Source organism: Ictidomys tridecemlineatus, chromosome 1 (genome assembly GCF_052094955.1).
Source record: "Ictidomys tridecemlineatus isolate mIctTri1 chromosome 1, mIctTri1.hap1, whole genome shotgun sequence".
Taxonomy (NCBI): domain Eukaryota; kingdom Metazoa; phylum Chordata; class Mammalia; order Rodentia; family Sciuridae; genus Ictidomys; species Ictidomys tridecemlineatus.
In genome coordinates, this window is record NC_135477.1 from 28,389,984 (window position 1) to 28,416,316 (window position 26,333).

Consider the following 26,333-nt stretch of genomic DNA (forward strand, 5'->3'; position numbering starts at 1 on the left):
TACAGTGAACCTGGCCCTAAGTGGAGCAGACCGTGGAGCAGACCGCAGCAGCCTGTTCAGGGGCCGGTGTTTAGCAGACCTGTAGCCTTCTGTGCAGCTGGCTGAAGGCCTCCTGCTAAAGGTGGCCCGAGGCTCTCCTGGGTGGGGAACTGTCCCTACCTCCGACTGTGACTCCACCCAGAAGCCTGAGGACCAGGCGCCGGGGGGTGGACAGACTGGACGGTCCCTCTCCCACTTGCTGTGCCATCCCCACAATCCCGACAGGGCACACGGTGACAGCCGGGGAAGCGGGGTCCGCCCCGTCCAGCCCAGCGACCCGCCCACGGGAGCCCTCGGGACTGTCGGCGGGTCCTCGCTTTCTGAGTCTTTGCACCGACTCCGCGGGGTTCCCAGGCAACGCCCCGGGGCTGCCCTGCGCAGACGCAGCGCCAGGAGGACCCGCGGCCGAGGCCGGGCCAGCGGCGCTCCTCCCCTCCGCCTCCCCACTGCCCCCGCTGCCTGGGGCGGCGCGAAGGGCGGGCCGCCCGCGGGTTCCTGGAGGCAGAAATGGCTGCGAGCGGCCGGGGTCTCGGTAGGGCCTGGGGTGCCTCTCGCTGCCCCGCTTGGAGACATGCTCACTGGGAAGCTGGCGGACGCCCGAAGCCCGAGTACGATGCGGTGGTGATAGGAGCAGGTAAAGAAGGCGGGAAGGCAGCGCTGCCCAGAGGCCCGGAGAGGCCCTTTTGCAGAACCCCACTTCTCCCTTCACTCTGGGCACAACCTGGTCACGAGTTTGGATGAGAGCCGGGGCTGTGAGGGAAGACCTTCTGGTCTCTGCGCCTCTCCGTTCTAGTGCTGGCTCTGCCGATGGCTTGCTGTGTGGTCTAGGAAAAAATTTCTTGCCCTCTCTGGGCTTGAGTCTTGTCACCTAGAGTGGCATTAGGTGAATGCAGAAGCTTCTCTTGTCTCCAGCTAGATGAACTAATGAGCTAGCTCTCACCACGTTCTTGGAAATCATGGTTCATTGAATAGAAAGAACCCTGGGACAACAGCAAAATGTCACCACTACCTCACCATTGAGGTCACCCATCCCCAAAGGAAACCAGAATCACTTCACAAAGGGGAGTTAAGAGAAAAACAGAACTGAATCCCAGAGACCCTACTGTATGTCCAACAGAGGATGACAGCCATGTTTTCCTCTCAAACATTTGGGGACATGCTGTGTGGTCCCGTGACACTTTGCTGACCCCTAGCCTCAGAGTACTCAAGTCTGCTGTGTGACTGGGTGACCTGTTCACACTCTCAGAAGGCCTGAAGGCATTATTTCCAACTGGGCTCATTTCAATGCGATGCCTAAAAAAAGAGGATGCCCAGGCTCCGTGCTCGGCACAGTCCCAAGGTGCTCTCTGCTTGGGCCTGGTCTGTTACCAAGAGCAGCCACGAGCTGGTGAAAGCCTCCGTCCGCTCTCCAGGGAACATGTTCACATACACACATTTACTGCAAATACTGAATTTAAAAATGTGTAGCACACAGTTCTAAAATTCAAGAAGACAGTGCTCTTAATTAAAAGTCCATGTGGCCAATTGATTCTGATCCAGTACTCTCTGATTTTTGCCAAACTCAATTGCCGAGCTGTGGCCGCAGTTCCGGAGTGGTCATAGCTTGGAAAGGGATGCTTGATGTTTTCATTCACTTTGAAGAGCAGAACAAAAATGGGGGGAAAAAGTGAAACAGTGAAGATTTATGTCCCAGCTTCATTCCTTCTTCAAAAACAGGAATGACTTTGCTCGGTCAGATAATATTTTTTTTTGATACTGGAAGAACATCTATCTTCTCCATGTTTGGTGCTGTTTATTCCCAATGTAACGCCACCGACAAGCATTCCATTAAATTCCAGCTGCATTGTTAGCATCTTCCCATCTTTTCCCTGAGCCTGCCAGTCCACAGCACAGTAGATCAAGCCCTGCCGTGTCCCATGTATAAGTCCTCCCATGTTGTCCCACCCTTGGGAGGTCACCGAATGTGACTTAGGGGAGACATACAGTAGCAGGCCACATCCAGGCATGTAGATGCAGGTGACCTCAAGAGCATAGTTATAGGCCAGTGTAGCAAAATGAAAGTGGTGATTTTAAGTAGTTTTGCGATCACTTTTAGTATATTTAATAGGAAGTTTATAGGATTCAGTTTTTCGCAATGGTCTGTTTGATAGTGGGCTCACAAACTTCCTGGAGTCCAGCACCCACGGGAAGCGCTCTGTGTCCTCTGAGCCTCCCAAAAGCCTCTCCTCCCCTCAGCTCTTGGTCACAGCCCCCCTGCCGACTCCCATGGGCCAGCTGCCTTGGTGACTCTCCCACAGTGTGACTGCCTCAGTGAGGTGGCTTCAGTTACCTGATTTAGGGGTGTTCCAAACTGAGTGAGGAGCAGAGCGGCATCTTCTGAGATGAGAGTTATATCTGAGTCCCTGAAGTCATGCCTGGCCATCACCTCAAAGAGACCCCAGTTTTGTCATTTGACTACCTGTAGCTAAGAATGCCCTGAGGAGCTTGTTACAATGCAGATACCTGCGCTTTGTAGCTGGTGATTAGGGCTGGCCGAGGGGGGAGGGGGCGCTCCCAGCCATCAGCACATCTGCCCACCAACGCTGAGCAAATCTGATGCCGGCAGCACAGAGCCTGTGCTCAGGTCAGCTCATCTAAGTCCCACACACCTGCTATCTGAGGATCCCCAGAAGTGGCTAGGGGTTCCCTTAGCCTGCAGCAAAAGACCCTTCAAGGGGACAGGTCATCTGAAGCCATAGGAGAATGCATCCAGGATGGGGGAGGGGGCAATTCTGGAACGCTGGATCTTCCTGGGCCTTCATCCTTCTGGGTCTGTGCCCTTGGGAGTTTACACGCCATCGCTGGACTGGACTCTGTTGCCTGGAAGACTTGATTAGTTTTCCAGAATTGATGAGCACCACTAATTAAAGGCGAACAGCTGTTGTATTTATTGTGGGCCTTCGAAGGGCCAGGTGCTTTATGGATATTATTGGTCATCCTGCCCACACTGCGGCAAGATCCCCAGCACCCTTTCTGCCTCACCTCCTGGCTGCTAAATGCCTCTCTGTCAATGGCAGAGCTAGGCTGAGCCCCGGACAGCCTGCCTTCTTGAATTTGCTTTGTTTATTAAGAGAAGGGCTTCTCAAACTGCAGGTTCAGGCAATATTTATAAGTCCCAGCATATTTTTTAAACTTTCTTATGGCAATTTTCCAGTGCTTTTTAAAATGAAATATAACAAATAGATCATCACATGCTTATCACACAGTGAGAGTTAGTATTAGTACATGAAAGCTTTTTCCTGAGAAATGCATTTACTTACGTGGCATATGCCAAATCATGTTGTCAGATTCTTCCTGTGGATCGTAGTCAAAGGGGGTTGAAAAGCCCAGGTTCCACTAGGAATGGTAAGAATGCAGTTGTGACCCCTCACATCCTGGGAGGCCTCCATAAAGCAACTGACTCAGCCATGAGGAGATGCATCACATGGGCCATCGCTGCCCCTGGTTAGGGACATTTGCCAGGCTAACAGCTGAGCAGTTCATTTGAGTCAACACTGGATTCAGGTCGGTGCTCGGGATCATGGTCATCCACTGACATCTAAAAGACTCAGAGTGGTGACTATCACCAAGGAGAGAATAGACTGGGGGTCACAGGAGCTGGCCGACAACCACTGGGGCCTGTTCTCTGCCTGAAAGTGATTCTTCATCAACAGCCTCATTTCCTCCTAAGAGTGGGGAAAGGAGGAGGCAGGCCCCAGGGCCTGTGTGCTCAACCTGTGGATCTGAGGTCACCTGGGTGGGAATCACCTGGGATCCAATGAGGAATCAGCTCTAGCACACAGGTGCCCTCCCTGACCTGCTGAAGGACGCTCTGAGGAGGGGAGGTCTGGGAATCCATACTCTTGCCGGGTGATTCTGAGCTACTTAGAGCTGCACTCACCACCCACTTGGTGGGGAACATGAGATCCCAAAGCCAAATTCAGGGCTCATGGCCAGGGGCAGCCCTCCTAAGATTTTAGAAATCTTTTTAGAAAAAACTAAGGTAACAAATTCCCCCAGCCAGCTAACACTGAGGCACACGCCCGTAGTAGTGAGTGTGTTTGATTACTTCATTTTTAACTATCCAAACTTCATTTTTAGAGCATGAGACTGACATCCTGTGTGGATAAAGCCTTCTTAGGCCACGCTTGACAGCAACTCTGCCCCTGAACAGTGCTCACCTGGGTGGCTGGTCAGTTATTCCAGGAGCAAAAGCGTACTGGCCACCTTTCTTTTGCTTCCGGTCCCCACCATGTGAACTATGATGCTCCCTCGGTCACCTGCTCCTTGCCTAGTGATGGAAGCCCTTGTGACCTTGACACTCTCCTTGACCCTCACTCCAGCATGGAGCCATCGACAGAGCCAGGGGCCAGCACTTCTTTCAAGTCAGGGCAAATCAGGCAAATCGCTCCACCCTGTGGGGTGGTTGGGGCCACCAGGGATCTACCTGAGTGGGGCAGAGTTGGGCCCCTCTCCCTCAAGGGATGTTCATCTGCCAGCTGACCAGTGATCTGTCCTCCCCTCCCCCTTCTCATTGCAGGACACAACGGGCTGGTGGCTGTGAGTATCTTCCCTGGGTCCCACTGCACTGACCCTAGAGCCTGTGGCTCTCAGCAGCCACAGGGAGAAGCGAGCAGGTGGCAGGAGAGAGGAAAGAAGCGTGCTCTGGTGCTGACCAGGAGCTGGGTTGAATGTGTATCTGCAGCCACTCAGGGAGGATATCATGGGCTCCCTTTCCTGTCCTTTCCATAATACTTGGGACCCCACCCGTGGCCTATGGAAGAGTCAGGGAGCTTCAGAAGCAGGCTGGTGAAAATGTGGGGAAACATCTATCTGGCATAGAGAGAGCAGGTGGGACCCTGGGGATCAGGAGCATGAGGCAGGTGGGGCCTCTGACTCCAGGTTAGGGGGCAGTCCTTGCTGGGACAGGTTCAGGTGACCCACAACCTGAAGCACACTGCTACTGCATCTCCAAGTGACAGCAAGAGCTCCCTAGCAGAGAGGCCAGGGCTCATGTACCCAGCAGGTGTCTTCTAGATCCCAAGCTCTGCCAGGCCAGAGTCACTCTGGGGCTCCCCTTCTAAACCCTGAGTCCAGGTACTTCCAAGAGGCCTTTGAGAGTCTTCAAGGCCATAAAACAAATATGGAACCTCTTCTTTAAGCAGTGGCAGCTCTAAAGTATCACCAAAGGGGGTGCCCAGGGACTACAGTAGGACCTTAATACCTTAAACAACTTATCAGTTTTACCTGAACATTCTACAGGGGACCCTTTGCAGCTCAACCAATCAGTAATTTAAACACTGATTTGATATTAATGTAAGTGCAGGTTTGTCTCCCAGCTCTGTCACTTTCTATCTGTCAAGGTTTAAGTGAGTCACTCAGCCTCTCTGAGCCACATAAAATGAGAACAGCCGTGCCGACCCTCAAGAAGCCATTGGTGAAGGCAATAGTTAATGTGCTGCAGGGACCTGGCACATAAAACTTGACCTGAATGCTAGCTCCTACTATTGGAAGTTTCCAGCCCAGGGAGGGCTAATGTCAATGCCCTTCAGCCAAAGACCACCAGAAATGCACCTGGGCTTAATCAAGTCGTCTTGATTTCTCTTGGCAGTGAGGGAGAACCGTGGGGTGTCTCAGCACGGTGTTAGAAAGAACCTAATAGAGGATTTGAGCTTTGGTTGGATGACTTGGGAAAAGGCCTGAGAAAATAAGGATTTGGAGTCAGAGGCCCCACCTTGTAGGTTAGACACTGTCAGAAAGTAAGGACAGCCTCTGACTGGGAACTCCAGTACCTCTTATCTGTAGGGAGCAGAGACTGAGATGAGGACATTGAAATTTGGTAAGAAAGTAGCCGTCACTCAAACTGGCCAAGAGAGGGGCATTTCATATTTTGTGGATGACACAGAGACCTTGGATTTGTTTGTACTTAAACAAAATTGTGCGGAGAGCTTGCTCCATCTCATTTTATCACAGTCTCCCAGTAATTATTTCAGGCCATTCTGTGAAGTAGCTTATGTCTAATTGGAGAATAACATGGCTTACCCTTGCATGTTAAGGTAGCTTCCAGATGTCATGCTCTGGGAGCTGGATTCAAGCTTAACCACACAGAGCCTCAGTTTTCTGATCTGTACAAAAGGGAGAACCATTGTGCCTATCTCCAAGATGGTGGAGACTTTAATAAGGTGCATCTGATGTCTGGCCCGTAGTTGCCCAGTGAACCAAGGATGGTGACTTCTGAACTTCACCATTCCTTGGTATTAGAGGTAGTGGGAAGACGAGCACTGTAGGATTGTAGGCTCAGGATTAGCTCAGTTCAGCAAATATTTATTGATTTCCCCCTAAATGTGAGAAGAAAAGTAACAGAAACCCTTGCATCATTTGTTGCCCCCAATAAAGTTCTGCTGTAGACACAGCTTCAGTTATTGTGTGTCTCCTGGGCCAGGGACCAGCTCAGGGAATCCTCGCAGCAGCCCTATGAGATAGGTAGAGTCAGTCCTATAATATCAACCCCATTTTTGCACATGTAGAAACTGAGACAGGATGGATCAGGTACTGAGGCTGAGCCAGCAGAAAGGGAACGCAGAGTTGAACCTGGGGTTTGGTTTCACATTCTCAAGTTCAACTTCACTGTGCCCACCTCTCACTGGGCTTGTAAGGGGAAGGAGACTTTCTCTGGCCTAGAGGAGAGGGACATCTGGGACAGGGTAAGTAGGATGTGACGAGATTTCCTAGGACACCAGCCTTCTAAGGAGAGAAGGTCACCTTCAGCTGGGATGTGGAGGGGCAGGAGCAAGCAAGCAGGCCTTGGAAGACGTCTGAACAGCATGAGCCACAGGGTAGTGTGTTGGCTCTGCACTGAGGACCCCAAGACCATGAGGCAGCCCCCAGGGATCTTGGATGTTCCAGAGGGATGAGAGAGGGCCTTATGTGACCCCCAGGCAGCATACCTGCAGAGACTGGGGGTGAACACGGCGGTCTTCGAGAGGCGCCATGTGATTGGGGGTGCAGCAGTCACTGAGGAGATCATTCCAGGTGAGCCCCAAGAGGTGGGAGGGGCTGAGAAGTGACCGCTGGTGACTGGTTTTTCTGATTTTGTTCCAGGGTTTAAGTTCTCCCGTGCATCCTACCTCCTCAGCCTTCTGAGGCCACAGATTTACACAGATCTGGAGCTGAAGGTAGAACAGCCCTGTGGCCGTGGTGGATGGGTGGTTGTGATCACCTCTCATCTCCCTGACAGGGGGCAGGGGCTCCCTACCTTGTGCCCAGGGTGATTCCCAGTGCCTGAGATTCCTTCTGTCCCAGGGTTGGGCCACCCCCAGGATCTTCTGCTGCATGCCATAGATTGTGTCACCCACCCTACGTCCTAAAAACTCAGAAATCTCACACAAAACTCAGACCTCATTTGAAGACTGAGCTTTGTCAGCATCAGGCCCTTGTTCTACATGGTGGCACTTTCAGCCTGGTCCCTGTCATCTTCTGGCATCACCTGCCTAAAGCTTTGGGCTCCTGAGTTTGCAAAGCCACCTTAGACTGGGCCGTGTTTCCACCCTTATTAAACTTTGGAGCCTGGCAGCATGAACAGGACGTTGAACCTGGACTTTCACCCCTTTTGGTTCCTGGGCTATCTGGAGGAGATCCTGAGAACTCTCCCCTGGCTTGTCCAGCTCTGCCCACTACCCTTCACAGACTCCACCTCTCATGGCCTGTTTCATAAGCCACCAAGTTCCTGAGGCTGACTTGGCTCCCACCTGCTTGTGCCTCTGTCACCCACCCCTTGGGAAAAAGGTCCTTGGTGTCATGTGTACGGGCAGCTGCCGTGTACTTCAGTGCCAACTTTGCTCTGAATTCAAAGTTCAAAATTAATTAGATGCTCAGCCGCTGTTTACACCCCTTGGCTTCTGTAATTGGTTCATGTAGAGGAGTTCTGTGAATTTGGTGACCATAGAAACCCAAATGAAGAAATTATTACTTGAGAGAAAGAATGTAAGCACCCTCAGGCCAGCGCTGGATAAATTTAGCCAAGGCCCAAGGGTGTGTCTGGGATCCTCAGCCCACACCACACTGCAACTGGAGGCAGTTTGTGACTGTACCTATAGTTGATGGAGGCAGATGTTGGGCACCAGAGGCAACTTCTGACCTCCCTTCCTCCCTTCCATAGGTCTCAGCTCTGTTCCCTCTGCTGGTGCTTTATTCTGGGAAATCTCCCTAAAGTGGGACTCTTGGCCCTACATGTCCAGAAGAATGACCGGGGGAACTAAAGGGGAAACAGAGATGCCCAGGGGTTCTTGCTCGGAGGCCTGGTGCTGTAGGAGTCGTGGGGCCTGGGAACTGGCATTTTTGTAGCAGTCTCAGGTTGTTGTGAAAGAGGAAGCCACCAGACACTTCTTTGAGAAACAAACCTATAAATCCCCCTTGTCCATGATGTCTCAGACACACCTTGACCTTCCCAACAGTTCCCACCTGGGACAGCTGGCCTGCTGAGAAAACTCATGGGTTAACCAGAGGAAGTGGTCTGTTCTTGTTTTATTCTTGTTTTTAAAGAAAACTGGATACTTGAAAAAAAATCTCATGGAGATAATCTCATGGCTGTTTAATGCTCCCCTTCTTATTTCAACTCCATGGAATTAAAACCATCAAGAACAACAAAGGTACCCTTTTTTAAAATATTTAGTTGTAGTGGACACAATACCTTTATTTATTTTTATGTGGTGCTGAGAATCGAACCCAGGGCCTCACACGTGCAAGGCTCTACTACTGAGCCACAGCCCCAGGCCCCCGAAGATACCATTTTTTAAGAGTGTCCTAGAGGCAGTCAAAAATAATGTTCATTTTTGATTAGTTACACTTGAAATAACTCCTGGGCTCCTCTCGGGTCCCTTATGTGGAGGGTTGATGGATTCCTTCATCCAGTCAGTGTTCCTAGTCACCTGCTCTGAGCCACACCCTGGAGAAGCCCTGGGAGGCGTGGGCTGGGTGGGGTGAACGAGGGAGGGAGACAAGGACCCAAGAGAACTCCGGGTAGAGGTAAGTGGCAGGAAGAAAGTGAAGCCATGTGATAGGGACAGGCTGGAGCTCCCAGCCTAGACTGGTGAGCAGGACCTGGGAACTGACATTCTAATGTGAAGAAGTCACCAGCTTTGTGCCTTGTGGACCAGAGAGAGTTCTAGGCAGAGGGAAGTGGGAGTGGACAGGCCAAGGCAGACTTGAGAGGAAGGCAGGTGTGTGACTACCGCGGCTGTGTCGAGGGGACTGCATTTAACCCAGGTGCAGGGGGAAACCAGTGGAGGCATTTAATTAGGAAGGAGCGTATGGGATTTATGACCCTGTGAAAGATCAGTTGGTGGTTGAGGCAGCTCCTACAGTGATTCACAAGATGGCGACTTGGGCCAGGGGCAACAGACATAGAGGGAAGTGGACAACTTCTGCAGATGGAGCTGATGAGACTTGGCTGTGGATAGGAAGTCAAGGGGGAGGGAAGAAGAGGAACTCAGGATGCCCTCTAGGGTCAAGTTCTCTACATTAAGAAGCACCAAGCTGGAAGTTCCTCCAACTCGGAATCAAATTTCTCTGTCTTAATGTTAGAAAGGACCCAAAGGTGTCCAATCCAAACTCCTGGCCATGTTTAGAGTCTCCTGGGCAGCATGCTCAATGCCTGGGGATCTTGTCCATCTGGAAGGTCTCTGGTGTGAAGCCACACCAGCTGTAGTGATCAGGAAGGTCTGTTCTAGTTTCCATGTACTGTCCTAATACTTCTACTCACAGATCTCATTTCTGTCTCCTGGAGCTACACTTTGCCTGCAAGATAAAGTTTTCATCCACTCAAGTCAACAGCACACTTAGTGACTACACTGAATCTATACCTGGTGGACATAATAGTGAGCAAGACAGATAATGCCCCTGACCTCATTCTACTGTGGGAGATGAAGAAAAATTGAATGTATAATTAGCCATGTGCTGACAAGTGTTTTGGAGAAAAAAAAATGCAGGGAGATGGGACAGGAAGTGCTGGCATGGTGAGGGGAGGCCTTGCTCATAAGGATCACTTGAGCAGAGATCTTCAAAGAAGTGAGGGGACAGGCCGTGGATCTAGAGAAAGAAGTCTGTAGATGGCGGCCACGGTAAGCCTGTGTTAGTAGCCCAGGCCCCTTTGTTGTATCTATGGAGAAGTAGATGTGCTCTTAGAAAGTTCTGTGTGCTGGTCAAGCCCCTCTAAATCAAATCATATTTTAACTGCATCAAGGCAACTTCCATTTAAAGTGACCCTGGAGTAAATGAGTCTGTAAAGTAAATAAAAATTTTGGGTGTAAATAATTTATCTACCTTGTGCCTATGGATTTTCACATAACCATTGCTTTATTGTGTCTTTCTAAATTTTAATTATTTATTTCTGAAGTGGGACAGTTATAGATTAGGGCTGAGAGCCAGGGCCTGGGAGTCACAGAGATGTGGTTTGGAAACCCAGATCTGCCTCCTACAGGGACCTGAGACAAGTTATTTAACTTCTCTGAGCCTTGGTTATGGCATTTGTACCAAAGAGGATAAGAATACCGCCAGAGTTGTTGTGAGGTAGTAATTGTAGACCCCAGCACTGCCTCTGGCACAGGGTAAGCAGATATGGTGCAGCTTGGTGTAGCAAGGTATGGCATAGTGTGGCGGGCACTGTGCTCTGGTGTGGCATATTGGTGAGGTGTGCTGTGCTCTGGTGTGGTACAGTATGGCAAGATGGTGCATGTGTGATACCGTACGGTCTTCTTGCGTGCCTGAGCAAGAGGGCTTTTATAAACCTATATTTTTTTTTAAAAAATGGGATCCAGGATCACATACCTTGGGAACCTGCCCACAGGCACCTAAATTGTCTCACAAACACAGTTGGAGAAAGGAGACTAGGGACGGAGACCACAGACCTCTAAAATGTTGCCTGCGTTGTTTGTATTCTGCAGAAACATGGACTGAGGCTTCATCTCCGAAATCCCTACTCCTTCACCCCCATGTTGGAAGAGGGCACAGGGGGCAACGTGCCCAGATCCCTTCTTCTGGGAACAGACATGACACAAAACCAGAAGCAAATTGCCCAGTTCTCACAGAAGGATGCCCAGGTAAGGACAGTGTCCAGAGACCCGGCTCCTCCTCCCTCGCCAGCCTGGAGGGGGCTTTAGAAAGGAAATGGGTCTGGTTGGAGCCATCCTAGAGCAATGTCCAAGTAGACGGGCTGCCTTGCCTTCCGTGAGGAGGGCTCCAGTCTGCACTTGCCTGTCATCTTAGGCTGTGAAGGAAAGGGACGGAGGATAGCATTTGAGACCAGTGGACACTGCCAGCTCTTGAACCTGCCTGTGCTCAGTATGGGGTCAGACTGTCTCCACCTGCTGTGTGTGGGTGTACTTTGTAACCCAAGTGGTTATCCATGTTAAAGTCGCGATGGAGGCTAACGGGCAGATCAGAGATCACTCAGAACCGACTGGACTGCGTCAGGAGGGCTGGAGTCAATATCGTTCAATTTGGCTTCATCTCGGGCGCTCCAGGCAGAAAGCGTCCATGAGGGTGCGCAGGTCTGGGGAAGGAAGCACACACACCAGAGAATGTGCAGTCTCTTGGGATTACTGCCCAGGAATTCTTGGGCAGCCTTGTTCACGTGAGTCACTAGATGATGGGACAGCCTGGTGTGACAGGTTCCGTGGACACAGAAAGGAACTCTGGCCACTTTTGTACTCATCCTGCATACAAGCTAAAGGTGTAGCATTAAATCACATCTTGGTGGAGGCATTTTTATAAGAACCTAGGTGAATGCCATCCATGTGTGTTGCTTTCTGTGGCTTTCATGAAACACGGGGTAAAATCTAGAGAACCACGGGCCACAGGCCCAGTGCACATCTCTCCAACCAGTGCTTTCCAAATCTGGTGGAGGAGCAGGATCTCCTGGGGACTTAGCTTTTTCAGAGTATTTCTCTTGGATCTTTTTGTGCAGCGGGCTCAGGACCATGGCCTCCACCCTCCAAATCCTGCTCGCCTCAGATGCACTAGACAGGAGTCAGCACAAGGCCTGGTCCCTGGGCCTGCAGGACACTGGTGATGGCTCTGCCTTCTAATGACCACATAAGCAGGAGGCCAGGGCCTGTTTCCCATTGTGGAACCTAAGGAGCCTGATTTCTGGTTTTACAAGTTGTCATCTTAAAGGTCTGTCCTAGAGAAGGGTGTTAAATTTCATTTTTATCAAGACTTCTCAAATGTTCCTCAACACGGAACCTTTCTTTATGTGACACTTAAAGTTCGTGTGTGTGCCCACGGGTACAGCTGAGCCCAAATTAAAAGTTCTGGGCTGAGAATCAAGAGGAGGCCCCTGGTGGCTCCGGCGTCTGCCCCTGCCCTGTTGCTGTCCAGCGAAGGGAGTGTGGGAGTTAGAAACTGGCCGTGAACAATGGGTTCCGTGTGGGAGCTGTGAGGAAAGAGGACGCAGGCCTGTGTTGCTGCAGGTGAGGAAGCGACATGTCAGTCTGATGGGCCAGGAGAGAATAGACGGCATGCTGAGATTCTGGGGAAGAGGTCTAACTTCTACCAGTCACATGTGGAAGGACAGAAGGACAGAGAGCAAAGCTTCTTTGTGGTTTTATCACAGAGCCCAGACCCTGAGCAACTTGCCAGCTTCCTGTGGCTGGTATTGGCCCACACTGACCTTGTCCTCGGTGGCTCTCCTACTGCCCACCTGGCACTGACCTCAACTCTCAGACCTAGAAGTGGGAGGACCCAGTGGAGCCGAGCTGAGCCGCAGCAGGGGCTGAGGCCTGTGGAAGCATCCGGGCTCCTCTGTGGAGTGCAGCATCGATGTGGGAATGGTGTGGGGCAGAGCGTGAGAACCACATCCTCGTGGGATTCCACACAGTGGAGCCTTGACCTAGATCTCTGTCCCAGGCCTTTCCCAGATACGAGGAGTTCATGAATCGCTTGGTATCAGCCATCGACCCTCTGCTGGATGCAGCCCCAGTGGACACCGTGGCCTTACAGCGCGGCTCCATGCTGCAGAGACTCAAGTCACTGTCCACCCTCAAGCCCCTGCTGAAGGCTGGTGAGTCCCGAGTGCAGGCTTCGGGGCAGGAGGAGTAGCCTTCACGGAGGAGAGGTCATGTTCTTGATGCCTGGACAGAAGGTTGAACCGCCATGGCAGCCTGCCAGTGGTGGCGGGTTAAGGCCATTAGGACTGCCCCGAGCACTTTACTGAGATCTCAGGCTGATGTGCCCTAAGAATAGAACCTGAGACAAAGGCCTAAATACAAGTAGCTGATTTAGAAAGGCGACCCCAGGGCCCCAAACTAGGGGAAAGGAGGAATGAAACTGGACCAAGGGAGAGCCACTGCCAGGGTGTGTCATTGCCCTGGCCACCACGATGGGCAACGAGGCACTGGACCTGCCTGGACCCTCTGTGAAATGCATTTGAGGACCATTCCTGGAGAAGGAAGAGAGATTTATCCAGCAGGCTCTGTCCCCCAGGGTCAAGGGCTGCCCCTTAGGATGTCCAGGTCAGTGGGTGACCTGGCATAGTACCAAAGGAGCCCAGGGAATAAATGAAGCAGCACACTTTATAGGACTGAGGTGACATGTGCTGCTGGGGTTTCAGTGTGTGAAGCTGATCAAAGCTGCAGGGTGCTTATCCTGCCATGGCTGGAGTAAGATTGAGGGGCCAAGAGAATGTAAAGAACTGTCTCCACATAAGATGGATACTAGGTTTGAGTGCAGCCAGGAGAAGTTCTGTGATGAATTAGTAATGTCTGCCATGGGTATGAGAAGGGACGGTCCACAGAGTGTGCTGTTGTTTACTGTGACCCTGTAGGATATACAGACCAAGTAGTATAGTTAGCATCAGTGTCCTAGAAAAGTACTGAATCAGTTAGTTATGATCACAAGGGGGAAAAGCCCATAAAACCCCTGTGGCATGCATTTAGAAATAACCCTTTTTTCTCCCTGGCATGTGTGGTTCAGCTCATCCCAGCTGGGTCAGCTGATCCAGTCTGATTTCATGCATGTGCTTGTGGCTGGGACAGGTCATCATGGGCAGCTGGGCCTCAGGTGTCTCATCCTCCTTATGGAAGCAACATGCTAGTCTGGGTACGCAATTCTTATATCAATGGAAGACCACATGGGGCTGATTCCTGGTTCCCAGGCCTGTTATAAGCCTCTGTGTCACATCTACAGACATGCCATTGGCCAAGCAAATCATGTGAATAAGTCTGGAGTCAAGGCTCAGGTCAAACCAGCTTGTGGGTAGAAGGAACTGCAGTTATACATCAGAGTGTAGATACAGAGAAAATCTACCCCTACATGCCCCAAAAGTAGATGTTCCTTTCAGACTTCCAGCCCAAGGAGTTTTGAACAATAAACATTTGGGTAATAAACATTTATTGAGCAACTACTATTGTCAGACACCAAGCTGCACACAGGGACCATAATAGCTAAGACCAAGATCTCTGCCTTCAAGTACTATTGGCCAGTGGCTCTCTGAATTGGTCATAGGAATGGTCCTCTCCTAGGGTATGGGCCTTACAGAGTTCAAAATAAGAGAATAAGGTACAAGATAATTTTTTTTAAGTAGTACTAAGTGCTAAATAAAATCAGTGCCCCTGAACTTGCCAATGCTTTGCCTGTCTCATTGAATCCTCAGCTAGCCTTTTATGGTGTGAGACATGACTCCCATTTTACAGATGGAGGAACAGGTTCAGAGATGTTAACCTGTGTCCAAGGCCGTGCAGTTGGTAAGGGAGGAAATCATAGCCGGCATCCACCCCGCTGCACTGCCTGCCGTTGGCAGATCTCAGTCTCCTGCCATCCTTCCATCGCCTGGGACCAGACCAGAGTGTTTCCTCATAGCCCATCTCTGTTGACGTTTTGGGGTTCCTCTCTTTCAGGTCGCACCCTGGGAGCTCAGCTTCCTCAGTACTACCAGGTGTTCACAGCTCCCATCACCAAGGTGAGCAGCTCCCAGCCTCAGGCCCCGCCGCCCTCCGGGGACCTCTCCTGCCAGCCAGGCCCTGAGCGCTTCTCCCACGGTTCTTCATCCAGGTGCTGGATCAGTGGTTTGAGTCTGAGCCCCTGAAAGCCACTCTAGCAACGGATGCTGTTATTGGAGCCATGACAAGTCCTCGCACGCCGGGCAGTGGGTGAGGGACGAGGGAGGAGGGCCGCGGGAGGAAGCGGAGGCTCTGCTGAGAGCCAGCAGGAAGGACAAGGGCAGAACAGCAGAGCTGTCATTTACGGAGCTACCAGGAACCAGGCACTTAGCCAAGCACCTCACACACGGTGAACCTCAGAGCTCCATCCGAGATCTGTGGTTCAGAGAAGGGAAGTGCCGTAGGCAAAGTCACACAGCTAGTAACTAGCAGAGCCCTTAGCTACCACTCTGTGCTCCCCTAGGAAAGGCCTCCCAAGGATATCAACATACTTCCTGCCTCCCGCCCTTCCCTTCCTCTCCCTCCTTCTCTTTCTCCCTCTCTCCCCTCCGGCCATGCTCTTTTCCCTGGGCTCTAAGACACTCACAGGCACCTTCTATGGACAGGAAGCTGCCTCTCTGAGCAGGGCACATTCCTACAGCCCAGTCCAAGGGGGGCATCACACACAGTGAGGGCTGTGGTCATGGTTTGACCTAAGGATCCCCTTGTAGGAGTAGAAATGGAGGAGCGTGCACATGCGCACGGGTTGGAATGGAGGATACTGCCAAGTGCAGCCTTTCCAATTTACCGGAAGACGCAGCTAGAAGCTGTCAAGGTGGCTTTTCTCTCAAGGGATGAGAGCATCCCTCGGAAGTAGCTTTTCAACACATATTGAGCCAGCCCCAACTCCCCCCGGGCCAGGGAGAAGAGGGCTGGCGGCAGCTGCTGCACCCTGGCCCAGCTCTGCAATCTGCCAGCCAATCAGTCTCCAGCTGGATTCCTGTCCTTTTCTCTGGGGAGTGGTGGTGGGGGTCTGTGGGAGGCTTAGAGGCTGCTCAGTGGGCCATGAAGTTACTGGTTCCTTCTTTCTTTCAACAACCGCTGATGGAGCGCGTGCCTGTGCGAGGTGCTGGGGAAGTGAACAACCAGAAACCCCGTTGGCAGAGAGAGACCCAGGCTAGTGATGAGGAGGAGGGTTAAGATAGGAGGCCCCCAGGGAAACTCCAGCTGATCCAAATGAGACGCCTGATCCAGACCTGGGGACAAGGAGGAATTAGCCAAACAAACCATGAGGGAGGAAAGGCTCCAGGCCAGCCGCAGCAGCTGGACAGGTGAGCAGAGTGCTCCACTCCAGGAACCAGAAGAGCTCAAGGCTCCGTTCAGTGGGGCTGTGGGTCACAGGACCATGGTGAAGGACAAGGATGGGAGGCCTGAGGCCACCTCATGAGGCGGGTGTTCCCCTAAGGGCAACAATGAGCCGGTGAAGTTTTGAAAGGAGAGGAGTGGTGGGAACCAGCTGGTTCTGAGGTTGCCTGCGTGGAGGAGACTGCAGTGAGCAAATGTGGGGAGAAGGCGATCCCCCTGGGGGCCCTCCTGTGGCAGTTTCAGGAAGACAAGAGCGAGGCACCGGGGCACAGTTGCCTCTAGAGTTGCTTGGAAGGAAGAGTTGACAGAAGTGGAATTGGATATAGAGGGTGAGGGACTGGCAAGGGTCAAGGTTGACACCTGGGTTTCTGTTGGAAACAGAGCACCGTTTACTGGGTGGGGGGTGTAAACGGTGAAACAGCTTGGGGAATGGGGAGAGGCGATGCCTGCCAAGGAAGCAGCAGGTAGCTACTCACAGTACGGAGCTCAGGAGCTGGCGCGGCAGGTTTGGGCATTGCTGCCATGCCGGCAGCATCAAGCTCTGCTGCAGACACATTTGCATGGAGAGGGACACAGATGAGAAGGCAAAGGGCTTTTCCAAACTCATTTGAAGTCTCATGGAAAGGACTGGATGGGGGCAGGAGAGGCTGAAGGTATGAAAAGATATTTGCATCTAAAACTTGGGAGATGAGACCTCACCTCCAACACCGATCCTGTGCTCTGCCCTCAGGTACGTGCTGCTACATCATGTGATGGGTGGCCTGGAGGGGATCCAGGGTGCCTGGGGCTACGTCCAGGGTGGCATGGGTGCCCTCTCTGAGGCCATTGCAAGATCAGCCATTGCACATGGAGCGAGTATCTTCACTGAGAAGGTGAGGGTCCCACTCCCACTCCTCTGGTTGGCCTCAGATTCGGGTAGTCCCTAATGGACAGCTGGGCTCAGAGTCAAGAGACGACAGTTCTGTAGCCTGTCAGTGGCTGAGCTTGTCACTGAGGTCCCAGTTCCTCTGACCACCCTTTGGATTCACCAGTCAATAACCACATTCAGCAAAGCTGGGGGTTGGGGGGTGGAGGCTCCCTGAGTAGCTGCAGACTTGGAGGGTGGGACAGGGATGAGGAAGCTGGGAGCTCCCAGGAGCGGTACAGACAGTGGAAATCCCACCTGATCCTACGCCGTTTCCTTCTGGGGGTTTCTGGGACCTCTTGCTGGTGGGCTTCAGACAGTGGCTAGAGTGCAGGTGAACGGCGAAGGCCACGTTCGAGGAGTGGTGCTGCAGGACGGCCTGGAGGTGAGGAGCAGAGTGGTGCTGTCCAGCGCGTCCCCGCAGATCACCTTCCTGAAGCTGACCCCACAGGTGAGGCAGGGTGCTGGGTGGACAGGAGTAGAGATCTCTGCCAAGACAGGGACAGGAAATTGTAGGCGGGGAGCTGTCTAGGGCAGGAGGTGCACTTGCCAAGTCTCCTTATTTGGAGAAATGGGAAGGTAATGGGCAGGTAGCAAGCAGGGAGGTGAGGAGGAAGAGCAGAGAGGTGAGGTGACCTAGGTCATGCAGCTGGAAATTGGAGGAGCCAGTGCTGGAACCCAGATCTGACTTCCTAACTAAAGTTATTTCTACAACTTTCCTATTCTCTGAATTCCTCCCCTCTTACCAACTCTAATTTCACTATCTTATGTCAGAGATCTGTTGCCATATTAATGCTGGGCATATAAGAATAAATATTATCTTGCAGATCTGGAGAATTCAGTCTCTTGGTTGAATTCAACTGATCTGGGCTTGCTTGTGCACCCGCCGTCAGCTGCGGGGCAGCCAGTCAGCCCTGTTGATCTGGGGATGGACGTGTTCATGTGCCTGGGAGCTGGTTGGCTGTGGCTAGTCCAGGATGGTTTCTGCTGGAATGACCAGGGTGACTGAGCTCTATTTCATGTGTCTTTCAAACTTCAGCACAGCAGTCCTGGCATGTTCTCAGGATCTGGCCAAGGACAAAAGCAAGCAAGCTCAATCATGCTCATGGTGTTGTTTGATAACTTTGTATCTTATTTGATAACTTTGTTTAAAACAAGTCTCAAGGTTCAGCCCAGAGTGGAATGCTACAAAGTTACATAGAAAAGGGGTGTGCACACAGCAGGGGCTGAGGATTTAGGGAAGGTATTGAAATTGGCCACACTTCCCTTGTCCCAAAAGAGAAGATAATGTGTTTATGAGCTTGGAGCTCCCAACCATTACTGGGCTGTTCCTGGGGGCAGCACCACTTTTTAAAAAAGTGTTTTCACTAAAAGCATTTCACCAAGATCAGTGCAACACATCTTAAGGCAATTCTTAGGTATCAAGACTTCCAAGAGCTTATAGACCAGAGAGAAAAGAGGCATGCATACGCTGACCCTGGCCCATGTCGTCCAGGTGTGAGCTATGTACCCAGGACAGCTGGCAGAGCGAAGAGGAGAGGTGGTGAGCGTGAGTGGAAGGGGATCCAGGAAGGCTTTGCAGAGGAGGTGGTTTTGACTGAATGCTGAGGAATAAAGAGGGTTTGTAGAGGCAGAAGTTGAAAGACCAGTCTGAGCAGGAAGATAGCCGCTCTCTGAGGCCTTTCACAGACTTCCCCTTCCAGGAGTGGCTTCCAGAGGGGTTTGCAGAGAGAATTGCTCAGCTGGACACCCAGTCTCCTGTTACCAAGATCAATGGTAAGAGGCACCAGTTTGCAGAACTGTGTTTTTTCATGCTCTCTGGGTGGGAAATCCTCAAGTCTGGGAAAATCCACCCACACCATCACCTCCATGCCCTGCCCTCCAGCCTGGCCCCCTAGTTTGAAGGTGAAACACTTTCAGACTCCCCATCCACCACTCGAGGAAGCATGGCGATGCTCTAGAGAAAGGACCCTGGAGTGGGTGGGCCTGACCCTCTCTTTGGTCCCTCAGTGGCTGTGGACAGGTTGCCCAACTTCCTGGCAGCACCCAATACTCCCACGGGCCAGCCGCTGCCCCATCACCAGTGCTCCATCCACCTGAACTGTGAAGACACCCTCCTCCTCCATCAGGCCTTTGAAGACGCCATGAATGGCCTGCCGTCTCACAGGTGGGTGGCCCCCGGGACTTTACATCCCCTGGAGGGTCTGACACAGGGACCTGGGGTGAGGGTGACTGTTCAGACGCAGCAGGGATCAATCTCTTCCACCTGGGGCTGAACCTTCCCAGTGACCTGGAAACTGCCTCAACCCATACATGAGTTCCAAGGACAGGAAGTGCACCCCGGGCAAGAAAGTGTGGACCAGGGCAGCTGGGGTGAAGAGTGGGCCATGTCCAAGAGTGTGACGGGTTAGCGGAAGGGCATAGTCCTCCAGAGGACTGCATTTATGCTGGGAGAACAGAAGAAAATGCTTTCTGGGAGAGAAAAGGAGGATTTCTGATTCCGTCCAACAGAGGGCACCCATTTGCCGAACCCTGTTCCATGTCCTGTGTTGTGTCTTATAAGCTGCCTTCATGCAAAACCCCTAAAAGTGTTCCCATCTCCTGCCCCTGCTGAGTCTCCATCCTACCAGAGCAGGTGGGCCCACCCTTCCATCCTGTCCACTGTGCAATGGACGCTTGCTGAAATCTGTGGGTGCCAGGCTCGGTACTTGGCACACGGGGGGAACTGGAGTATGAAGCAGACACAAAGCTTATGATGAGTGGCCACACAAACATTGTGACATAAGGTAAAGAAGACATGGGGCTAAAGAGAAAGGTGCAGGGCAAAGTTTACCCATTCGCAAATGTTTTGAGGCCCCTATTCTGTGTCAGGTTTGGTTCAGGGACCTGGGCACAAAGCAGCAAACAAAGTCAACAAGGCCTCTGCCTGAGTTGCTGACCTTTCACTGGAGGGAGACAAGACAGTCAGCATCACATGCTGGTGATAAGTGCTAGGGAGAAAATAAAGGCAGGGGAGGGGAATGTTTGCTATATAAAAGGCTAATTCCTGTGATATTGGAGCAGAGACCTGAAAGAAGTTAGAATACTGGTTTTGTGGGTATCTGGAGAAAAGCAATCACATGGTGGGGTGCAAAGGCCCTGGGGCAGGAGTGTGCTCCTGTGTTAGAGACAGAAGTATGAGGCCAGAGTGACTGGGGAAAGAACCTGGGAGGGAAGGGGCTGAAAACCGCAGCAACTCCATCCTGTTGGGTCTTGTCACAGCTCCTGGCTTTCACACCAGGAAAGTTTATGCTGAGCCTGACTTATAACCTCTGTCCTGGCCACTGTGTGGAGAAAAAGGGAGGGCATCTGTTGCAACTGATTACTGGTGCAGAATCCAAGGGAAAGGGGACAGTGGCTTGGACCAGGGTGGGAACAAAGGAAGTGATGAGAAGTGGCCAGATTCTGGTCATATTTTGAAGGTTCGTTGATGAGACTTGCTGTTGAACAGAAATAGGGTGTGAGTGAAAAGAAGGGCAATTAGAAAATTATGGTTGCATTTATTGAAAAGGGGAGAGGCTTGGGGGAGGGGTATTAAGAGGATATCAGACCAACGTTGAGGTTGGGACAAGGTCACTGGAGATGCTGGTAGATGTCCAAGTTCAGAGGGAAAGCGGAGGAGGGGCATTTCCGATGGCCTGAAGGATGCTCACAAGGTTGGTATGCATGGGCACCTGGTTCCGGGACTTCCCTTCCTCATCCACGGGACTGAAATCTCCAGAGGCTCAAGTCCCTATGTACAACGATGCAATATTTTCATATAACCTATGCACATTCTGTGTACTTTAAATCACCTCTAGATGTTTTTTTGTGTGGGGGTTACAGGGAATTGAACTCAGGGGCACTCAACCACTGAGCCACATCCCCAGCCCTTTTTTGTACTTTATTTAGAGACAGGGTCTCACTGAGTTGCTTAGTGCCTTGTCGTTGCTGAGGCTGGCTTTGAACTCGTGATCCTCCTGCCTCAGTCTCCGGAGCCACTAGGATTACAGGCGTGCACCACTGCACCAGCTAGATGTGTTATAATACACAATACAGTGAAATGCTATCCAAGTAGTTGTTATACTGTATTGGGGGAAGCCTGTGTGTTCAGTACAGACGCAAGTCTTGTTTGTTGTTAGTATTTTCAACTTGTGTTTGGTGAGTCCATGGAACCCTCAGATATGGAAGGCTGATGTTTTGGGAGGTCAGAGGGAAAATGGGCTCCGGGTAGAAAAGGTGATGGTTTCAGGCAAAGGCGCTGGGGATGGACGTCGCTCACAGTCCACGGTTGGGTGCTGGAGCAGCCTCAGCGGCTCTGGTTTGTTGGGCCAACTCAGGAACTGGTTCTGGTCAGAAACAGTCCACAGGTAAATAAAAAGTTCATCATAAAGGCCTATGGGTCTTAGCCGGCCCAGGCCCCACTCTTTCCCCACTCCTTACCCAACCCCAGAGACTAAGCTGCTTGCCTCCTCTTTTTCACCTCTTTGCTCTGCTCAAGCTGTTTCTTTTGCTTGCAAACGCCCTTTGCTCTCTGGCTAACTCCTATTCATCCTTTAAAGGATGAAACCAGGCCACCTGGGGACCTGCTGTCTGGGTCCTGGCACCTTCTTGTTCTCACTGTATGTCCAGACCCTGGAGACATCGAGTTGGGGGGCCCTGGTTAGAGTTCAAGGTGTCTGGGGAAGGAAGGAGATGACAGGCCACACATTAGAGGGGGCTGGGTCAGACCAGCAACTCGGGGGCCTGAGACCTGGCAGGGGCTGGGGCTAGGGCTGGAGGTGCTCCTCAGGGGGGTCTAGACGGCCCTGGTGGTTGCTAAACCCGGTTGGGTACATAAGCCCTCTGGCCTTCCAGTGACAGCGGGCCCCGCGTTGGTGTCATCTCAGGGCCTTCATTTTGTCCCAATTCATCTCAGAGTGGCTCCCCAGCCCCTTCTCTTCAGCCTGACCGTCTCCTCCCCTGCATCGCAGGCCCATGATTGAGCTCTGCATCCCTTCCTCACTGGACCCCACCCTGGCTCCCCCCGGCTGCCACGTCGTCTCCCTCTTCACACAGTACACGCCCTACACGCTGGCTGGAGGCAAGGTCTGGGATGAGCAGGAGAGAAATGCCTACGCAGACAAAGGTAAAGAGGGCCACACCAGCCAGCCTCCAGGTGACAGCTGGCCATGTGACCAAGTAGACCCCTCCCCTCCTGACCGCCTCATTCAAGATGAACACCTGCAAGTGCTGTCCCAGGAGGAGAGAGGGTGGCCCAAGGGAGGCTCACGTCAGCATGGTGACCGTGAGGCTGGGATTGTGGCTTAGTGGTAGAGTGCCCGCCTAGCACGGGCGGGATCCGGGTTCGATCCTCAGCCACATAAAAATAAAATAAAAATTAAAGATGTTGTGTCCACCGAAAACTAAAAATGAATATTAAGAGACTCTCTCTCTCTTTAAAAAAAAAAAAAGAAAAGAAAAAGAAACCAACCGCTATCGTTCAATATATTTTATTGAACAAAATGAGGAAGCCCTGAGCCAGAAAGAAAAACTTGCAAAGGAAGGGACTTTTGAACTGGGCTTTAAAGGATGAATAGGAGTTAGCCAGAGAGCAAAGGGTGTTTGCAAGCAAAAGAAACAGCTTGAGCAGAGCAAAGAGGTGAAAAAGAGGAGGCAAGCAGCTTAGTCCCTGGGGTTGGGTAAGGAGTGGGGAAAGAGTGGGGCCTGTGCCGGCTAAGACCCATAGGCCTTTATGATGAACTTTTTATTTACCTGTGGACTGTTTCTTGTTTTGCTTTGTTTTTTTACTTATTAGGTATAATTTGCGTAGGATAAAATGAACCCTTTTAAGCATCAATTTAATGAGTTTTGGTAGATTTTCCAAGCTGTATAACTCTAACGCCTCCCTCCTCCTCTTCCCAACACCGTCTCATTCCCCTGCCGCTGGACACCCAGTGTTGGACTGCATCGAGGCCTATGCCCCTGGCTTCAAGGGCTCTGTGGTGGGCAGAGACATCCTCACACCTCCTGATCTGGAGAGAATCTTTGGGCTTCCTGGAGGGGTGAGTCTAAGCCTGGGTCTCTCATCATATTCCTCTTCCTGCACCCCACTTTGTGGCTCTGTCCCCTGGGCCCGACTTGGCCTTCTTCATATGGGAGGATAGTGGCAGAGACCATGGTTGAGAGGGGACAGAGAAGTGGTCAGACCCAGAGAATGGGGGAGGGATGGGGACATAGAGACATAGGTGCCACCTGAGAAGGCCACCAGGGTTATGGCCCTTCTGCCTCCTTATCCACATCATCCTCTCCCATCTGACTCTCTTCAGAAGGAGCTCCCTCCTTAAAGAAGCCCGTCCTTGCACTTCCCTTCAATTTATCAAATGCCAGAGGCCAGAGGCAGGGAGCCCAATTAGGAGATCAGCTTCAATATGGCAGCCACCAACCCCAGGTGGCTATTGAACACAGAACGGTGGTGAGGCCAAAGTGAGATCTGCTGCAGTTGTACAATGCAGAGACAGCATGGAAAACCATGCTACTGTCTCATTAGTGCCTAATGTTGATTGCACAATAAAATGGTGATATTTGGGATTAGGCTAAATAAAATTATCATTGTTATTATTTAGTTACTGAGGATTGAACCCAGGGCTTCCCACATGCTAGGCAAGCACTCTACCACTGAGCTACACCTCACCTCCTTCTACTTTGTTTTAGGACAGGGTCTTGCTGAGTTGCTGAGGTTGGCCTTGAACTTGTGATCCTCCTGTCTCAGCAGCTGGAGTAGCCAGGATTACAAGTGTATGCCACAGTACTCAGATCAATAAGATAGATTATCAACATTACTATTATGGACCAGTTTGCTTTTACCTCTTAAACAGTGGCTACTAGTAAATCTAAAATTACCCGTGTGGCCCTCGTCAGGATTTTCCTGGGCAGCGCTGGTCCAGATGCAGAGTGGAGATGGCCAGGCAGCCGGAAGGAAGGAAATGGGAGGGAGAGCACGCCGCGGGGCAAGTAGGGCTCTGTGGCCTTGGTGACAGTGCACTTGAGGAGGTGCAGGCAGAGGGCGGAGGTGATGCCAAGGGTCCAGCCTGGCGGCTGAGGAGAGGAACAGACTTGGGGGAGAGCATGGCTCAGCTTGGGGCATGGTGAGGGGCAGCGGGAGCAGCATCTCCAGCAGGGGTTGATGTCCTTGTCCAGGACTGACACATCTAACCTTGCCTTGTCCACTTCTAGCCCAGGGATGGTCTGACCCAGGCAGGTGGAGCAGGACCTCACTGGGTCCCATTGACCCTGGTCTGTCTTTGATAGTGATCCTGATGGAGCTGGACCCCAGGAGTCCAGGGTGGCTTAGTCTAAGAAACGAGGTCCCACAGAAGCAGCCAGCAGTCAGGCAAATCAAATGCTCCTATTTTTCAGACATACTGAGGGAGATTCATGGTCTAAGGAAAAATCCCTTACAACCCCCCATTTCTTTCCCATTCAGTTTCCTCGCCCTCTGAGGATGCCCCCCCCCCCGGCCTTCTTTTATCCTGAAAAATGTCTCTGGAAAACCTCAGCCCCAGCCCTAGGACACGTGCTTTTCCTCTCTCATCCTCATCCCTTTCTGCACTTTTAAGAACCCAAGAAAATATCTTGGAAGGAGAAGGACTTTCCTTTCAGAACATGGGAAGGGACGAAACCTCACCAGGGCAATAAAGACGGCAGCACTCGGAAGTTAATGGCCACGGTCCTGCCTCCACAGAACATATTCCACTGCGCCATGACCCTGGACCAGCTCTACTTCGCCCGCCCGGTGCCCCTGCACTCCAGCTACCGCTGCCCTCTCCAAGGCCTGTATCTGTGCGGAAGTGGGGCCCATCCTGGTGAGTGATCCTACTTCCCTGTGTGGGCTGTGAGGGATTGCAGGAAGAGGAGGAGGCTGCAGGATGAGGGCGAGAGGGGACGTGGACCCCCACCCCCCACCCCAGCAAGCCAGGCCCATGTCCAGAATTCTCTGCGCAGGGTGAGCACACAGGGTGCCTCTGCCTGACTGTCCACGACCCTCAGTTCAGCGCACACCGCCCGCTCCTTGGGTTTAGAGTGTGTCCCACCGAAGGCATCTTGCCCAATTCCAGTTTTGTGTTAAGGGAGACCCATGTCCCTAAATTCCCAGCCCATATATGAGACCAGAAAAGCTGACTAAAGTTCCTCAACTTTAAAATTCTTTCCTGTGCCACTTCAAGCTAACTGGCTGGGATGAGGCTGCTGCTTCCTACGGACACTTCTCTGAGCTCTGCGGGCCTCAGCCTCTTAGAAAGGGCTCTACTCACACCCCCTCCAACCTCATGCTGGTATTTTTTATTTGCCTGCTAAGGGTCTCACCAGGTAGTGTAGCATTCAGACTGCAGAGCAGACTGAGGGAGGTTGTGGGAACTGTAGCCTACCCCTCCCCTGCTGTGGCCGGAAGCCTGGAGGGAGCCCAGAGTCTCTTGGAGCAGTTGTCCCAGGGTCTCTGTACGCCCTGCCTCATCCCTCCCTGCTGGGTTTTTTGAGAAAAGCTTCGGTTCCAGGAGGAGGTGTGATGGGAGCCGCTGGACGAAATGCAGCCCACGTAGTCTTGCAGGACCTCAAGAGTGCGGGACGCTGAACCAACTCTGATGCAGGACGAAACTTCAGCCTGAGCCTCTCTGTCAGACCTGGGCTGGGCTGCCCAGGAAGCTGTGCTCCAGTGGACACTGCTTAAGGCAGCCAAGTTCACAAGACTCAAGCCATTATTTTAGAAGAAGTGTGCAAGTTACATGGAGCACAAGTTAACCTGTGCCCCATGCCTCCATGAATGAGCTGGTTTGATTTATTAAAAAAACAATGTTTTATACAAATCGTTGGCCTGTGCTTTGTTTCTCTGTGATAGCAGAACTGAATCATAAGAGGTGGGATGAGCTCATCTGAGACACGCAGTGTTCTCACACCTGTTCACATCAGAAGAGTGTGATCCCAGCATCCTCTTCTGCGTGGCTGGGTCCCCTGACCAGTGGATGGAAGATTGCCTTGCAGGGACACAATCAATGGCTACCACATTCCTGTCACTACAGGAAGGGTCCACATCCCCAGTGACC

General features: G+C 51.9%; 1 protein-coding gene across 2 annotated transcripts; it reads left to right on the forward strand.

The window, feature by feature from the left end:
- Window positions 1-446: 446 nt before the first annotated feature.
- Window positions 447-26,096, forward strand: Pyroxd2 (pyridine nucleotide-disulphide oxidoreductase domain 2). Of its 2 annotated transcripts, XM_005335245.5 has the most exons (16): window positions 456-673; window positions 4,598-4,617; window positions 6,996-7,089; window positions 7,159-7,232; window positions 10,998-11,153; window positions 12,961-13,114; window positions 14,949-15,010; window positions 15,103-15,200; window positions 17,065-17,206; window positions 17,555-17,689; window positions 18,942-19,014; window positions 19,249-19,405; window positions 22,230-22,384; window positions 23,194-23,300; window positions 24,980-25,100; window positions 25,788-26,096. In XM_005335245.5, the coding sequence occupies exons 1-16, from the start codon at window positions 547-549 to the stop codon at window positions 25,862-25,864; spliced, it is 1,752 nt and encodes a 583-aa protein (XP_005335302.2). In that variant the 5' UTR covers window positions 456-546; the 3' UTR covers window positions 25,865-26,096. The 2 variants fall into 2 exon arrangements, with proteins under 2 accessions (XP_040128523.2, XP_005335302.2); XM_040272589.2 differs by lacking the exon at window positions 25,788-26,096 and having other exon boundaries at window positions 447-673; window positions 24,855-24,992.
- Window positions 26,097-26,333: the final 237 nt, after the last annotated feature.